Genomic DNA, 17,942 nt, shown 5'->3' on the forward strand with positions numbered 1-17,942 from the left:
CAGATGACTTCAAGACGCATCACCATCAGGACCGGTAGGGACCTATGGAAGGACAGATGGGTTAAAGACGCATCACCATCAGGACCGGTAGGGACCTATGGAAGGACAGATGGGTTAAAGACGCATCACCATCAGGACCGGTAGGGACCTATGGAAGGACAGATGACTTCAAGACACATCACCATTAGGACCGGTAGGGACCTATGGAAGGACAGATGACTTCAAGACAGATCACATTGGAGGGTCATCCTCATCTAAACTTGTGAGGATGGGAGGCCCCCAGAATCTTGTTAAAACAGTAGTGAGATGAAGTTCGGCACTGTCTCACCTGTGTTTGTCCATTCCAGTAGAATAAAGATGACTCTACAGATCCGTTCTCAGGAGGAAATCCTGGCGTCGGACCTCCAGGAAGGAGGCTTTCTTCCAACCCCCTCTGACCCAGCATCAAGCTTCCTTCATTGGGATCACTACAGCTGCCATTTCCCCATGTGCTCTGGGGAACCTGCTTGGGGCTGGGAAAGGGGCCTGGGAGCTGCTTCATGCCCAGGTACGGAGCCCCAGACCAGGCAGGGATAGCTCCTGTGTCCTTATCCGTCTGAGCCCCTCTGGATAGGGCGGGGATGGGGGTGGGGATGGAGGTTGGGGGGTAGGTTAGGTTAGGAATGGAGTCTTGGGGATAAGAGTTGGTAGATCTTGGGATTATGGACGCTTGAGGGTAAGTCATAAAGACTTTGGGGGCCTGGGTTGAGGAGCTGGTTCTACAGTAATTGGAAAGAGTGGGAGAGGGTCTGGGTCCATTGTAGTGAGTGGGAGCAGGTATGAGACCGTGTGATCTGCTTGGGGCAGTTGTAAGGGGGCTGGAGGGATTGGAGACATTTGGAGCTGTCTTGTCAAACATACAGCTGCCTGAGGGTGTGTGTGTGGTGTGTGTGAGTGTTTGAGTTCTGGATGCGTTATTGGACGGTATGTGTGTGAGTGTTTGAGTTCTGGATGCGTTATTGGACGGTATGTGTGTGAGTGTTTGAGTTCTGGATGCGTTATTGGACGGTATGTGTGTGAGTGTTTGAGTTCTGGATGCGTTATTGGACGGTATGTGTGTGCTGTGTTTGGGGTGTGTGTGACGAAGTCTGTTTACCGGCTTTGCAGGAAAACCCTGTGGTATCTGCCGTGGTTGCCATTGTGTGTGTTGCCGTGGCTGTTGCCAAGACTGCCTTGGGTCCTGATATGACAGACCTGGATAGGGCTGCCCTGAGAACTGCCTGTTTGCATCTCCAGTCTCAGAGTGGTATGACTCCAGGCTGGGCTGCATGGTTTGGTCAAAGGCCTCAGGGAGATTGTTGTTAAAGTTTGGGAGAGGGACAGGGAGAGAGGTGTGGTTATTATGATATATATTTTGGATGGAGGGTATCCAGGACTCTGGTTGGTTGATAGTATGAGAAGGTTGTGGGACCATTTGGTTGCCATGGAGATCTGCACCGCTTCCTTGAGTCCATTGCCCTGCAACGGTCTGAGCAGCTCTGGGTAGTGTGTTTGTGTTTACAGTCCTCCGTGGCTCTCTCAGAGTCCCAGGACTACACCCCAGCCCTTGCTCCACACCACCAACAACTCCATTTCCTAGCAACCTCTGCTCTCCAAAGCTGTTGAGGTTAGAGGTCATGTGTGGACCAGCCAAATGCCATAGGTTCTCACTGTGGGAGCCGTTCCCGCCATTGAACCCCTGGTTTCCTGGCAATATGGAACTCTGGGAGTGAGGGAACCCACGTAGTATGTTTTGATTGGCAGTGATGTGAGCAGAAAGTCTGTTGATTGGCTCAGTGCCCTGTCCCAAGCTGCCCTTCACACATCCATCATCACGCTCTCTCATCAGAGCCTCCTCCACGTAGGAGAACACATCATTGGCTAAGATATCATACAGCTCCCCCGTCACATCCTGCTGTTCCATGTTGATCCTGAGGAGAGTGCTCTCCCACTCCCTCAGCTCTGTCTCCTCCACCTCCAGCCCCTCCAAGCCCCCCGCCCACATCTCCCCCAGGATCTCCCCCAGAGAGTCCATCATGGCCTGCGCTGTGGGGTCTCCCCTGCTGGGCCTCTGGGGCCCCTGGAGCTCCCCAGGGACACTCAGCAGAGCGTGGCTGTCCAGGAAGGCTCTCTCCAGGCCTGGGTCCTGGTCCTGGGGGAAGGCTGTGTCTAGGTTGGGGGAAAAGACCTGGAGGTCCAGGTTAGGTTTAGCGTCCTGGGGCTGAGTATAAACAGAGCGGTCCTGACTGAGTAGGGACCCCAGGAGAGACGCAGGGTCCAGGGGCTTGTCCTCAGGGCTGGAGCCTGGGGGAGTGAGACCAGGGGGGATGGGTGGTCCTGGAGGCATAATGGCAGTATTCAGAGAGGGACAGGACTCATACAGCAGAGCCTCCCCAGTGGCAAAGTTGAAGGGAAGCTCCATTCTCCGCTTATGCAGGTGCTCCTCGCCCTCTTTGTTTCTGTAGATGGGTGACAAAGGTCAAAGGTCACTAAAACATACCGTATGTAAGCGTATATAAATACCATGGAATGATACAACTATAACTGTTGGGGAGAGTAAATCGTAATATCAACAGTGGACTCACGTTAGGGCTTTCTGTCGAGCGATGATGAAGTCGGGTCTCCCTGCCTTGAAGACGACCCTGGCGTTGGCCTGAACCCACACCCACACACCTGCCTTAGTCAGCAGCCTGAAGATGGTGAAACCAGTCTCTCCTGTCTTTATCACTACAGAGAGATAGAGGAGAGAGAGCAAGAGAGAGAGATAGGAGTCAGAGTCTGCATCATAGTGAATGTTCGCTTGCGAAATACCAGATCGAAGCTTTAATAAGATAAGACTTAGATGTGTGTGCGTGCGTGCGTGCGTGCGTGCGTGCGTGCGTGCGTGCGTGCGTATGTGTAATGAGTAACTATAGTGTAACTCACTTTTGATGTGGTTGTCTGCGCAGTACATCATGTCAGCAGCATGGATGAACTGGTAACCTGAGCCTGGAGTGACCAACTCTGTCTCAGAGTAACCCAGCACCACTTTCCCTCTGGAGGGGAGAGAACAGACACACAGACAGACAAACGTGCACACACACACCACACAGCAAAAATATCTCTCAGGGAACAAACATTTGTCCTCTCAGGTTCCCTCTTTATAAGACCCTGGGAGGGTACTGTGTTCCCAGTGGTGCTATGAGATGTGATGAAGGAGTACATTCACAGTTTCCCTGCCGTAATGGTACCTAGTATCTATGCCCATGGGGGCGAAGTCGAGTCTGTGTTTGGTCTGGAAAATGAGTGTCTTGGTCCTGATCTCCATGACAGCTGGGGTCTGCATGGGTGTGGCGATGGCAAACAGGGCCAGCTGAGCGGGGACCGAGGCCCCGTCATCCCCCAGCCTTCCCTGGCCTCGAACATACTTCAGACGTCCCTGGAAGTTCAACGCCTAGAGGGAGAGTGTTGTATACAATTAATAATTTGAATAGATTTTGGGAGAGTAGATTATGGATAATGTCCATGTCATTTATGGATTAAATGGACAATGTATTTATGTAATATATGGATCTATGGATTATATTTGATATATTAGTCATATCTATTTATTTTCATGCTGTCCTACCAGGAAGCCGGAGGAGTTGTCTAGGAGACAGCGGAAGCGACAGCAGAAGCTTCTCTCTAGGAAGGACCTGTTCTCTTCAGGGATGTGCTGGGTCAGGTAGCTCATAGACTCACTGTGGGGCGTACTGCTAGACTGGATGGCTGCATAGGACAGAGGACATTACCATCAGATACATGTTTGAGATCTTTGGACTGTTTAATCAATAAATGACCAATCACTAAAAGAAACAGCATATTAAGAGGGCTGTGGCAAAAAGCTTGGCACACGCATACTCAGGCTGACTGGCTCTCGTCCAGGCAAATGAGAAATAAGTGCACTCAGGCTAGCCGGAAGGCCAAATGTAGTTACTTTAAGGAGCAGTTCTCTCTCTGTGGGTCTAACCCCAAGAAGTTCTGGAAAACGGTTAAAAACCTGGAGAATAAACCCTCCTCCTCACAGCTGCCCATGTACCGTAATGCTGATAATGTGGTTGTTACTGACAAGCAGCACATGGCTGAGTTCTTTAATCACCACTTCATTAAGTCTGGATTCCTATTTGACTCAGCCATGGCTCCTTGCCCGTCCAACATTCCCTCATCTCCCACACCTTCTAATGCGACTAGCCCCGACGCTTCTCCCTCTTTTTCCTCTGCACCGCAACAAAGTTTCTCCCTGCAGGCGGTCACTGAGTCCGAGGTGCTAAAGGAGATCCTGAAACTTGACCCCAAAAAAACATCTGGGTCAGATGATTTAGACCCTTTCTTCTTTAAGGTTGCTGCCCTGATCATCGTCAAGCCAATCTCTCCTTTCTGGGGAGGTTCCCATTGCTTGGAAGGCAGCCACGGTTGTCCTTTATTTAACTTCTCTAGGCTAGGGGGCGGTATTTTCACGTCCGGATGAAAAGCGTGCCCAAAGTAAACTGCCTGCTACTCAGGCCCAGAAGCTAGGACATGCATATTATTAGTAGATTTGGATTGAACACTCTGAAGTTTCTAAAACTGTTTGAATGATGTCTGTGAGTATAACAGAACTTATTTGGCAGGCGAAACCCCGAGGACAAACCATCCAGGATTTTTGTTGTTGTTGAGGTGACAGTATTTTCAATGAATTTTCTATGTGGATCTAGATTTCTAAGGGCCTTGCTTGCAGTTCCTATCGCTTCCACTGGATGTCAACAGTCTTTAGAAATTGGTTTATGTTTTTCCTTTGTGTAATGAAGAAGTAGGGCTGTTCAGAACGAGGGTCGAGTCTAGTGTACTGTTGTGGTTGGGGCGCGACCTGAAAGCTCGCTCCACTTTGTTTGTATCCGCTATTGAACGCAGTTTATCCCGTCTTAAATTTGATCGATTATTTACATACAAAAATACGTAAAGTTGTATTAGGAAAGTTGTTTGAAATGTTTTGACAAAGATTACAGGTAACTTATTAGATATTTTGTCGTTATGTTGCGCGAGTTGGAACCGGTGTTTTTCTGGATCAAGCGCGCCAAATAAATTGACATTTTGGAGATATAACGACGGAATTAATCGAACAAAAGGACCATTTGTGATGTTTATGGGACATATTGGAGTGCCAACAGAAGAAGCTCTTCAAAGGTAAGGCATGAATTATATCGTTATTTCTTAGTTTTGTGTCGCGCCTGGCGGGATGAAATATGATTGTCTGTGTTTGTTTGATGGGGTGTTGTCCTCAGATAATCACATGGTTTGCTTTTTGAAATCTGACACCGTGGCTGGATTAACAAGAAGTTCAGCTTTATTTTGACATATTGCATGTGTATTTTCAAGAATGTTAAATATTTACAATTCTGTAGTTTGAATTTGGCGCCCTGCACTTTCACTGGATGTTGGTCAGGTGGGACGGTAGCGTCCCATCTAGCCTAGAGAGGTTAAAGGGGGAGATCAAGCTGATCCTAACAGTTATAGGCCTATTTCTATTTTGACATGTTTATCTAAAGTGTTGGAAAAACTTGTCAATAATCAACTGACTGGCTTTCTTGATAGTATTATAGTATTCCCTCTGGTATGTAATCTGGTTTACACTCAGGTTATGGATGTGTTATCCCAGAAACTCTAGACCCACTCCAATTTGCATAACGCACCAACAGATCCACAGATGATGCAATCTCTATTGCACTCCACACTGCCCTTTCCCACCTGGAAAAAAGGTACACCTATGCGAGAATGCTATTCATTAAATACAGCTCAGTGTTCAACCCCATAGTGCCCTCAAAGCTCATCACTAAGCTAAGGACCCTGGGACTAAACACCTCCTTCTACAGCTGGATCCTGGAGTTCCTGACGGGCCGCCCCCAGCTGGTAAGGGTAGGTAACAACACATTCGCCATGCTGATCCTCAACATGGGGGCCCCTCAGGGGTGCGTGCTCAGCCCCCTCCTGTACTCCCTGTTCACTCATGACTGCACGGCCAGGCACAACTCCAACACCATCATTAAGTTTACTGATGACACAACAGTGGTAGGCCTGATCACCGACAACGATGAGACAGCCTATAGGGAGGTCAAAGACCTGACCGTGTGGTGCCAGGACAAAAACCTCTCCCTCAACGTGATCAAGACAAAGGAGATGATTGTGGACTACAGGAAAAGGAGGACCGAGCACGCCCCCATTCTCATCGACAGGGCTGCAGTGGAGCAGGTTGAGAGCTTCAAGTTCCTTGGTGTCCACATCACCAACAAACTAACATGGTACAAGCACACCAAGACGATCGTGAAGAGGGCACAACAAAACCTATCCCCCCTCAGGAGACTGAAAAGATTTGACATGGGTCCTCAGATCCTCAAAAGGTTTTACAGCTGCACCATTGAGAGCATCCTGATGGGTTGCATCACTGCCTGGCATGGCAACTGCTCGGCCTCTGACCGCAAGGCACTACAGAGGGTGGTGCGTACAGCCCAGTACATCACCAGGGCCAAGCTTCCTGCCATCCAGGACCTCTGTACCAGGCGATGTCAGAGGAAGGCCCTAAAAATTGTCAAAGACTCCAGCCACCCTAGTAATTGACTGTTCTCTCTGCTACCGCACGGCAAGCAGTACCGAAGCGCCAAGTCTAGGTCCAAGAGGCTTCTAAACAGCTTCTACCCCCAATCCATAAGACTCCTGAACAGCTAATCAAATGGCTACACAGAATATTTGTTATTTGCCCGTTGCCCTTGATTCTAAGCAATGTTGTGCTGCTATTTTTATTGACTTGGCCAAAGCTTTTGATACGGTAGACCATTCCATTATTATGGGCTGGCTAAGGAGTATTAGTGTCTCTAAGGGGTCTTTGGCCTGGTTTGCTAACTACCTCTCTCAAAAGAGTGCAGTGTATAAAGTCAGAACATCTGCTGTCTCAGCCACTGCCTGTCACCAAGGGAGTACCCCAAGGCTCGATCCTAGGCCCCCACGCTCTTCTCAATTTACATCAACAACATAGCTCAGGCTCAGGTTCAGGAATGGTTAAAAAAAAATCTAACATGGTCCAAGTCTGGTTCATCCTTGGGAGCAATTTCCAAACGCCTGAAGGTACCATGTTCATCTGTACAAACAATAGTACGCAAGTATAAACACCATGGGACCATGCAGCCGTTATACCACTCAGGAAGGAGACGCATTCTGTCTCCTAGAGATGAATGTACTTTTGTGCGAAAAGTGCAAATCAATCCCAGAACAACAGCAAAGGACCTTGTGAAGATCCTGGAGGAAACAGGTACAAAAGTATCTATATCCACAGTAGAACGAGTTATATATCGACATAACCTGAAATGCTGCTCAGCAAGGAAGAAGCCACTGCTCCAAAACCGCCATAAAAAAGCCAGACTACGGTTTGCAACTGCACATGGGGACAAAGATCATACTTTTTGGAGAAATGTCCTCTGGTCTGATGAAACAAAAATATAACTTTTTGGAAAAAGGGGGAGGCTTGCAAGCCTAAGAACACCATCCCAACTGTGAAGCACGGGGGTGGCAGCATCATGTTGTGGGGGTGCTTTGCTGCAGGAGGGACTGGTGCACTTCACAAAATAGATGGCATCATGAGGAGGAAAATGTCAGGAATTGTGAAAAACGGAGTTTAAATGTACTTGGCCAAGGTGTATGTAAACTTCCGACTTCAACTGTATATATTTATGTATATAACATTTTTTTTTTTTATCCCCCGTCCCCGCAGGAGGCCTTTTGCTAGGCTGTCATTGTAAATAATAATTTGTTCTTAACTGACTTGCCAAGTTAAATAAAGGTTCAATAAAATAAATAAATAAATATACTGAACATACCATCTGGTCCGGCCTCTGAGTCGGTCTGATTGGGCTTGAGGGCGAAGTGAAGCTGACACCTGAACATGGCTCTGTCATCCATGTGTATCAGCTCATACACACTCTGGTGCACCACATCAGACTGGACAGAAATATACAGTACCAGTAAAACGTATGGACACACCTACTCATTCAAGGGTTTTTCTTTATTTATTTTTTCTTTATTAAGACATCAACACTATGAAATAACAATTATGAAATCATGTAGTAACCAAAAGTGTTAGTGTTAAACAAATCAAAATATGTTTTATATTTGAGATTCTTCAAAGTAGCCACCATTTGCCTTGATGACAGCTTAGCACACTCTTGGCATTCTCTCAACCAGCTTCATTAGGAATACTTTTCCAACAGTCTTGAAGGAGTTCCCACATATGATGAGCACTTTTTGGCTGCTTTTCCTTCACTCTGCGGTCCAACTCATTCCAAACCATCTCAATTGGGTTGAGGTCGGGTGATTGTGGAGGCCAGGTCATCTGATATAGCACTCCATCACTCTCCTTCTTGGTCAAATAGCCCTTACACAGCCTGGAGGTGTGTTGGGTCATTGTCCTGTTGAAAAACAAATGATAGTCCTACTAAGCACAAACCAGATGGGATGGCGTATCGCTGCAGAATGCTGTGGTAGCCATGCTGGTTAAGTGTGCTTTGAATTCTAAATAAATCACTGACAGTGTCACCAGCAAAGCACCCCCACACCATCACACCTCCTCCTCCATGCTTCACGGTGGGAACCACACATGCAGATATCATCTGTTCACCTACTCTGCATCTCACAAAGATACGGAGGTTGGAACCAAAAATCTTAAATTTGGACTCATCAGACCAAAGAACAGATTTCCACCGGTCTAATTTCCATTGCTCGTGTTTCTTGGCCCAAGCAAGTCTCTTCTTATTATTGGTGTCCTTTAGTAGTGGTTTCTTTGCAGCAATTCGACTATGAAGGCCTGATTGACGCAGTCTCCTCTGAACAGTTGATGTTGAGATGTGTCTGTTACTTGAACTCTGTGAAGCATTTATTTGGGCTGCAATTTCTGAGGCTGGTAACTCTAATGAACTTATCCTCTGCAGCAGAAGTAAATCTGGGTCTTCCTTTCCTGTGGTGGTCCTCATGTGAGCCAGTTTCTTCATAGCGCTTGATGGTTTTTGCCACTGCACTTGAAGAAAATGTAAAAGTTCTTGAGATTTTCCGGATTGATTGACCTTCATGTCTTAAAGTAATGATGGACTGTCATTTCTCTTTGCTTATTTGAGCTGTTCTTGCCATAATATGGATTTGGTATTTTACCAAATAGGGCTATCTTCTGTATACCACCCCTACCTTGTCACAACACAACTGATTGTCTCAAACGCATTAAAGAAGAAAATTACACAAATGGACTTTTAACAAGGCTCACCTGTTAATTGAAATGCATACCACCTTATGAATCTGGTTGAGAGAATGCCAATAGTGTGCAAAGCTGTCATCAAGGCAAAGGGTGGCTACTTTGAAGAATATAAAATATATGTTGATTTGTTTAATACTTTTTTGGTTACTACATGATTCCATATGTGTTATTTCATAGTGTTGATGTCTTCACTATTATTCTACAATGTAGAAAATAGTAAAAATAAAGAAAAACCCTTGAATGAGTAGGTGTGTCCAGACGTTTGACTTCTACTGTGTACATTACTAAACACATTAATACCCGGAGTGATATTCAGAATCCTCAAAGTACAGTTAGTCCTAAATAATGAGATAGAAAGCAGCCTGAGTTGTCAAAATCCTATAATCAATAATCCTACGGTGCATTCGTAAAGTATTCAGACCCCTTGACTTTTACCACATTTTGATACGTTACAACCTCTTTCTAAAATGGATTAAATCTATTTTTCTTCATCAATCTACACACAATACCCATAAGGACAAATCGAAAACAGGTTTTTATAAAAATAAAAAAAAATAGAAATACCTTAGGTACATAAGTATTCAGACCCTTTGCTATGACACTCGAAATTGAGCTCAGGTGCATCCTGTTTCCATTGATCATCCTTGAGATGTTTCTACAACTTGATTGGAGTCCACGTGTAGTAAATAAATTAATTTGATTGGATATGATTAGGAAAGACACACACCTGTCTATATAAGGTCCCACAGTTGACAGTGCGTGTCAGAGTAAAAACCAAGCCATGAGGTCGAAGGAATTGTCCGTAGAGCTCCGAGACAGGATTGTGTCGAGGCACAGATCTATGGAACGGTACCAAAACATTTCTTCAGCATTAAAAGTCCCCAAGATCACAGTGGCCTACATCATTCTTTAATGGAAGAAGTTTGGGACCACCAAGACCAAGCTGGCCGCCGGGCTAAACTGAGCAATTGAGGGAGAAGGGCCTTGGTCAGGGAGGTGACCAAAAACCTGATGGTCACTCTGACAGAGCTCCAGAGTTCCTCTGTGTAGATGCAAGAACCTTCCAGAAGGGCAACCATCTCTGCAGCACTCCACCAATCAGGCCTTTATGGTGGAATGGCCAGACGGAAGCCACTCCTCAATAAAAGGCACATGACAGCCCTCTTAGAGTTTGCCAAAAAGCACCTAATGGACTCTCAGACTATGAGAAACAAGATTCTCTGGTCTGATGAACCCGCGATTGAACTCTTTGGCCTGAATGCCAACCGTCAAGTCTGGAGGAAACATGGCACCATGAAACATGATAGTGGCAGCATCATGCTGAGGGGATGTTTTTCAGCGGCAGGGACTGGGAGACTAGTCAGGGTCGAGGGAAAGATGAACGGAGTAAAGTACAGAGAGATCCTTGATGAAAACCTGCTCCAGTGCGCTCAGGACCTCAGACTGGGGCAAAGGTTCACCTTCCAACAGGACAATGACCCTAAGCACACAGCCAAGACAACGCAGGAGTGGCTTCGGGACAAGTCTATGAATGTCCTTGAGTGGCCCAGCCAGAGCCCGGAATTGAACCCGATCAAACATCTCTGGAGAGAACTGAAAATAGCTTTGCAGCAACACTCCCCATCCAACCTGACAGCTTGAGAGGATCTGTAGAGAAGAATGGGAGAAACTCCCCAAAAAGAAGACTCGAGGCTGTAATCGCTGCCAAAGGTGCTTCAACAAAGTACTGAGTAAAGGGTCTAAATACTTATATAAATGTGATATTTCAGTTTTAAATTTTTTATGTAAAAAAATTTGCTTTGTCATTATGGGGTATTGTGTGTATATTGATATTTAATCAATTTTAGAATAAAGCTGTAATGTAATAACATTTGGAAAAGGTCAAGAGGTCTGAATACTTTCTGAATGCACTGTATAAGCATAATCAATAAGTAATAATCATGTTGTACCTGGTGGAAGCCCAGGTAGTCCTGGATGGTTGGAGAGGCGTAGAAGATAGAGCCATCAGTGGTGACCACCAGGACAAAACCATTCAGAGCCTACACAGAGAGAGAGCACATGAGAAACCCACACACACACACATATATTCATGCACACATACGCACGTACACACACACCACACATACACACACAAGCATGGACACACACAACCATTGTAATCCTAGGGCGGACCGCCTAAGCATTTTTTGGGGTCGCCAAAGTTTAAACAGTGTAAAACGTTTGGTAAAAAGCTTTCAGTGTAAACTTAAATGAATAAAATCAGATATAAAGTATGTGGAACAGATAATGGACCTACATATATTTTTATAATATAATCTTTGTGAACTAACAATCACCAAAATAAAATAAAAGTCAGGGAAAATTGAAAATGATCAAAACAATTAATTTAGCAGTACTAATTTTGTTATTATGTTTGAGCAGAAGAACACAGCAATAGCCATGGCAAAATGCATAAAATTGCAGGAAATTACCTTTAAAACTGCAAAATCCTCTCTCAGCATCATGGCAAAATCCGTCAAATGACAGGAAATGACCTTCTCTCAGCTGCATAGCAAAATATGTAGAATTGTAGGAAATGTGCTTTAAAATGCAAAGACTTCTCTACACCGCCAAGATGGGCGCCTCTAAAATGCTCTACAATTTAGCCGCACCGACAGCCAACTGCACTCATTGCCACGTCCCCTGTCACGCACACCACCTAAGCCCCTTTTTGATGCAGAAAAACCCTACACACAGACTGTATACCTGCAGCAGTAGGTTTCCCTCGGAGAGGCTGACTCCGTCTATAGAAGTGGCTGTCCGTCCGTTCCTCCAGTTCCCACTGAGAGGGGGGGCCGGCCACTCACACTTCTTCTGGAGGGTCGCTGGAACACAGGAGAGGAGAACATGGCTTTGTTCTTAGTCCTTAGATTCACTTCTTAGTCCTTAGATGTACTTCTTGGTTCTTAGATTTCACTTCTTAGTCCTTAGATTTACTTATTTGTTCTTAGTCCTTAAACTTAGTTTTTAGATTTAGTTCTTAGTCCTTAGCAGTGTTTCCGCTGCAATCAATGCCGCCACGCCCCGAAAATATGTAACATTAAAAAAATAGTACCTCTTATAACAGCTAATGGACAATGCCATGGGGATGGTAACTGGACTAATCTAATTTCACAGAAAATGTAACTGAAAAAAGGATTGTGTATTTTTGAAGATGCTGGAACAGTCCACATTTACTTTTCCTCTGCAAACAAAACAAGTAATGAATATAAAAATCAGACAACCCCATAGTAGAATAGTTTATCTATTTACCTAATCGGCGTGTTGTTGTGTGTTCTATGCAAGATAAATATTCCTCTCGATGGCACATTTAAGTTACGAGTGGCATAGGGAGAGAATTCCCAGAATCGAATTTAGTCTGATCAAGACGAAGGAGATGATTGTAGACTACAGGAAAAGGAGGACCGAGCACGCCCCCATTCTCATCGACGGGGCTGCAGTGGAGCAGGTTAAGGGCTTCAAGTTCCTTGGTGTCCACATCACCAACAAACTATCATGGTCCAAACAGACTAAGACAGTCGTGAAGAGGGCACGACATAGCCTATTTGGCATGGGTCCACAGATCCTCAAAAGGTTCTACAGCTGCACCATCGAGAGCATCCTGACTGGTTGCATCACTGCCTGGTAAGGCAACTGCTCGGCCTCCGTACATCACTGGGGCCAAGCTTCCTGCCATCCAGGAGCTCTATACCAGGCGGTGCCACCCTAGTCATGCACTGTTCTCTCTGTACCGCACGGCAAGCGTTATCGGAGCGCCAAGTCTAGGTCACTGCCAAGTGTAAGAGGAGACCTTGAAAATTTTAGCCCTTCGGCTGCTGCCATTGAAGTGCCCATCCATGAAGGCTCAAGGTCATTGGCCACAGACAAAATGACATCAAATCACATTATATGTACAGTAGCTTTGATTGGACTGATCATGTCAACATCATACTTCCACAATCTTAGCTAGCAGTCATCATCATGAATCAGGTCGACAATCTACTGGCAAATACTTTTTAATCCTTGTCATATGAAGAGAAATAATGAAGGGAAATTATAAATAAAAACATATTGGTGCTCATCGGCCATTGGACATAAACATTACACAACAAGTTGGAAATCGTAAATTCAACGAGTGGTTTGGAAGGAATCAGCGACAGTGGCTCTTTGGTTCCAAGTCTGGGATTAAGGGGCTTTTTTGAAATTTAAAATGATAAAACATTCAACATTGGACATGCTGTCAATGAAGCATGATTTGTGCCGCACTCAAAACAACTGTTAACTCGGAGGACCACCGTGCCACCTTCCTGTTCAAGTGAGCACAGCATGAACAATGTGAGTCCAAAGATTTATTGTATGCTGCTTCATAAATGATGTAATATGCCAGGGAGATATATATACTGTATATACAGTATATACTGTAGCTAAGAAAGTAATACTAAGTGTATGTTGTGTAGAAAGATGTTAGTAGCCCATGTGCCTCACCTTAATAATTTGGTCTATTTACCCCTCTTAGTTTTCACCTACTGTTCTAACTGTTCTACTGTAGCCTATAACTTGTTTTAGAGAAATGTAATCATCGAATATTGTAAGAGCTTTCATTGTCTGCTTATATGCCCCCTTTATTTATCCTATGGTTCTGACTTGGTGTACAGGGAGAATGCTGTAAGAATGGCCCATGTTCTGAATTCGGTCCCTGTACATTTCAAAAGTGCTAAACAAATAGTTATATTGACTAACGTTACATCCGTCCTAGCTCACTCATTAATTAATGTCTTAATCAAAATTACGGATTGCCTCTTATCCGCTCGTTGTCCCCCTGTGCCATAGTTTGTACATCTCAATTGTCATTCGAAACCACATTTATTTAAGCTAGTCAGCCATATCAGCTATGTTTTTAAAAGGCAGTAAATGAGGCTGAATGAACTGTTGATAGCCAGGTGTAGCAGTGGTAAGATGTTGGGGCAGCTTTATGTAGGCCCTACCAGTTTGTGGGCACCGCTTGTCACCGTTATAGTGCAATTCATGTATTGTTTAGTGTTGTGTTGTGTAGTGGCTTTGCTGGCATGCATCACACTTTTTAATCTTTTGCCCCACCAAGATTTATATGCTAAAATCGCCACTGGCTACATTTATTAAGTAGGCTACTCAAACTTTACCAGCTGCATCGGTTTACACTTTATATGGCCTGTGTATGGTCAAATGAACGAAAGCCTCAAATAATTAACTGAAAGGGCCTCCCGGGTGGCGCAGTGGTCTAGGGCACTGCATCGCAGCGCTAGCTGTGCCACCAGAGACTCTGGGATCGCGCCCAGGCTCTGTCGTAGCCAGCCGCGACCGGGAGGTCCGTGGGGCGACGCACAATTGGCCTAGCGTCGTCCGGGTTAGGGAGGGTTTGGCCGGTAGGGATATACATGTCTCATCGCGCACCAGTGACCCCTGTGGCGGGCCGGGCGAAGTGCGCGCTAACCAAGGTAGCCAGCAGCACGGTGTTTCCTCCGACACATTGGTGCGGCTGGCTTCCGGGTTGGAGGCGCGCTGTGTTAAGAAGCAGTGCGGCTTGGTTGGGTTGTGTTTCGGAGGACGCATGGCTTTCGACCTTCGTCTCTCCCGAGCCCGTACGGGAGTTGTAGCGATGAGACAAGATAGTAATTACTAACAATTGGATACCACGAAATTGGGGAGAAAAAGGGGATAAAATGAAGGAAAAAAAAGTTTTTTTTTAAATGAAAAAAAATATTATAATAATTAACTGAATTATCTAAAACAAATAGGCCTACCTGCTTGCACTATGTGCAGGGTGTGTAACCATCTACCCCGTTGTTGTCCTTCCAAACTGGGGATTGCCCTCGCACAGCACCTGTTGCCACAATGATGTTGTAGCCTCTTCACTGATCATAACCTTTCTTTTCATTTCTCCGGTAAGGCCTACGTTTGCCATTTTAGCGTGAGCCAGGCTATCCAGTGAAGTTGGCCATTTTAGCGTGAGCTAGGCTATCCAGTGAAGTTGGCCATTTTAGCGTGAGCTAGGCTATCCAGTGAAGTTGGCCATTTTAGCGTGAGCTAGGCTATCCAGTGAAGTTGGCCATTTTAGCGTGAGCTAGGCTATCCAGTGAAGTTGGCCATTTTAGCGTGAGCTAGGCTATCCAGTGAAGTTGGCCATTTTAGCGTGAGCTAGGCTATCCAGTGAAGTTGGCCATTTTAGCGTGAGCTAGGCTATCCAGTGAAGTTGGCCATTTTAGCGTGAGCTAGGCTATCCAGTGAAGTTGGCCATTTTAGAGTGAGCTAGGCTATCCAGTGAAAGTGAACTTGGCAACATGTCTTATTTTCACGTGGGGAGAGGGAACATAAGCTCTGCGCGAGGACAAATTGGAACGTTTTAGCACCACACAAATAAGGGACAGTTCACGGCTCCACACACTCACTCTTAATGCATGTGTGGCTGGTAGCCTTAGGTCTGCCTCACCGCTCACATAATGGAATTCGCAACACAACAAGCTCCTGGGTTATTAAAAAGTGTATTATCTTGATTTAATAATTTTACACATTTACAAATAATTGTACCAATATGTTACACTGCTCATTTTTGGAGGTGGAAATTATGTCAGCATAATTTTATTTTGGAGTAAAATGTCCTTTTAAAAAGTCACCAGAACTCAATCCTTCTACATAATAATTATCCGAGGGGGGGACTTCAACCCCCCCATCCGCACCCTTTTCCCCACATGGCCAATTGTTTTTCCCAGAGGAAACACTGGTCCTCAGATTTAGTTCTTAGTCCTTAGATTTAGTTGCAGTGTACAGTCCACACCATAGACAGAGAGGAGACAGGACTGTCTGGAGCCTTTGTGAGTCAGACCAAGACTCAACTCATGACAGCAAAATGTACGGTTACCCAGAACAACACCAAGGCCTGCCAAAGACTGGGATGATCATTTCCACAGTCTTTAATAAATGTACTACAACTGAGAGCTACTGTGATGTACAGCTTGGCATAAGCTCTATACTGTACATACATTTCACATCAAAGAGACAAGTCAATCATCATCAATTATCCTACATAACATTCTGCCAAGTCCTGAGAGACACAGACTTTATGGTTTTCTCATCAACAAACCACCCACACAGTCTACTCTACACAGACTGTAGGATAGATCCACACACAGTCAGAATGTCATTACATTAACTCAACTAATCTCCACTGATTGAACAAACCTTCAAGAGCCACAGACAGACAGACAGACAGACAGACAGACAGACAGACAGACAGACAGACAGACAGACAGACAGACAGACAGACAGACAGACAGACAGACAGACTCTATATGAGATTTTTGACGTCAGGTGTCCCGATGAGAGCGGATATGTGCTAGATGTCTCCACAGCCACATTCTAGATTCCATGTTTCTGCTATTCTTAGGATGGTCGCTAACTACAGAGTACAAACAATACACTGATAATCATTATCATTGCATCCCTGATCATGGTTCACTGGGCTATTTCTGGAACAAACAGAGTATCAGTGACTTCCTACAGGGCTAACACAAACATGTGTGCATGTACACACACGCATACACACACACAGACACACACAAACACCTGCAGTGATTCCATTTGTAAGTAGGACAAAAGGACACAAAAGAAAGCAGAGAAAATGGTCAACGCTTCATATCAGCAGTGTGTATGTATGTATGTATGTATGTATGTATGTATGTATGTATGTATGTATGTATGTATGTATGTATGCATGTATGTATGTATGTATGTATGTATGTATGTATGTATGTATGTATGTATGTATGTATGTATGTATGTATGTATGTATGTATGCATGTATGTATGCATGTATGTACAGTTGAAGCCGGAAGTTTACATACACCTTAGCCAAATACATTTAAACTCAGTTTTTTCACAATTCTTGCCATTTATTCCAAGTAAGAATTCCCTGTCTTAGGTCAGTTAGGATCACCACTTTATTTTTAAAATGTCAGAATAATAGTAGAGAGAATGATTTATTTCAGCTTTTATTTCTTTCATCACATTCCCAGTGGGTCAGAAGTTTACATACACTCAATTAGTATTTGGTAGCATTGCCTTTAAATTGTTTAACTTGGGTCAAAAGTTTCAGGTAGCCTTCCACAAGCTTCCCACAATAAGTTGGGTGAATTTTAGCCCATTCCTCCTGACAGAGCTGGTGTAACTGAGTCAGGTTTGTAGGCCTCCTTGCTCGCACACGCTTTTTCAGTTCTGCCCACAAATTTTCTATAGGACTGAGGTCAGGGCTTTGTGATGGCCACTCTAATACCTTGACATTGTTGTCCTCAAGCCATTTTGCCACAACTTTGGAAGTATGCTTGGGGTCATTGTCCATTTGGAAGACCCATTTGCGAACAAGCTTTAACTTCCTGACTGATGTCTTGAGATGATGTGGATATATTGAAGCAACATTTCCCTTCCTTATGGTGCCATCTAGTTTGTGAAGTGCACCAGTCCCTCCTGCAGCAAAGCACCCCCAAAACATGATGCTGTACCCCCGTGCTTCACGGTTGGGATGGTATTCTTCGGCTTGCAAGCCACCCCCTTTTTCCTTCAAACATAACGATGGTCATTATGGCCGAAC

At 44.9% G+C, this 17,942-nt stretch overlaps 1 protein-coding gene across 2 annotated transcripts in view; it reads right to left on the reverse strand.

Moving 5' to 3' along the window:
- The window catches only part of LOC139555074 (uncharacterized), a 42,766-nt gene that overhangs the window by 4,541 nt on the left and 20,283 nt on the right, over window positions 1-17,942 (reverse strand). The window contains exons 3-10 of one of the 2 annotated variants that reach the window (XM_071368581.1): window positions 12,050-12,168; window positions 11,254-11,343; window positions 7,881-8,001; window positions 3,626-3,765; window positions 3,249-3,451; window positions 2,944-3,053; window positions 2,604-2,745; window positions 329-2,477 (exon numbers count right to left, since the gene is read on the reverse strand). In XM_071368581.1, the coding sequence (XP_071224682.1) occupies window positions 329-2,477; window positions 2,604-2,745; window positions 2,944-3,053; window positions 3,249-3,451; window positions 3,626-3,765; window positions 7,881-8,001; window positions 11,254-11,343; window positions 12,050-12,168 (3,074 nt within the window). The remainder of the gene's footprint in view (window positions 1-328; window positions 2,478-2,603; window positions 2,746-2,943; window positions 3,054-3,248; window positions 3,452-3,625; window positions 3,766-7,880; window positions 8,002-11,253; window positions 11,344-12,049; window positions 12,169-17,942) is intronic. The other variant, XM_071368669.1, reaches the window with a different exon arrangement.

Source organism: Salvelinus alpinus, chromosome 1 (assembly GCF_045679555.1).
Source record: "Salvelinus alpinus chromosome 1, SLU_Salpinus.1, whole genome shotgun sequence".
NCBI lineage: Eukaryota > Metazoa > Chordata > Actinopteri > Salmoniformes > Salmonidae > Salvelinus > Salvelinus alpinus.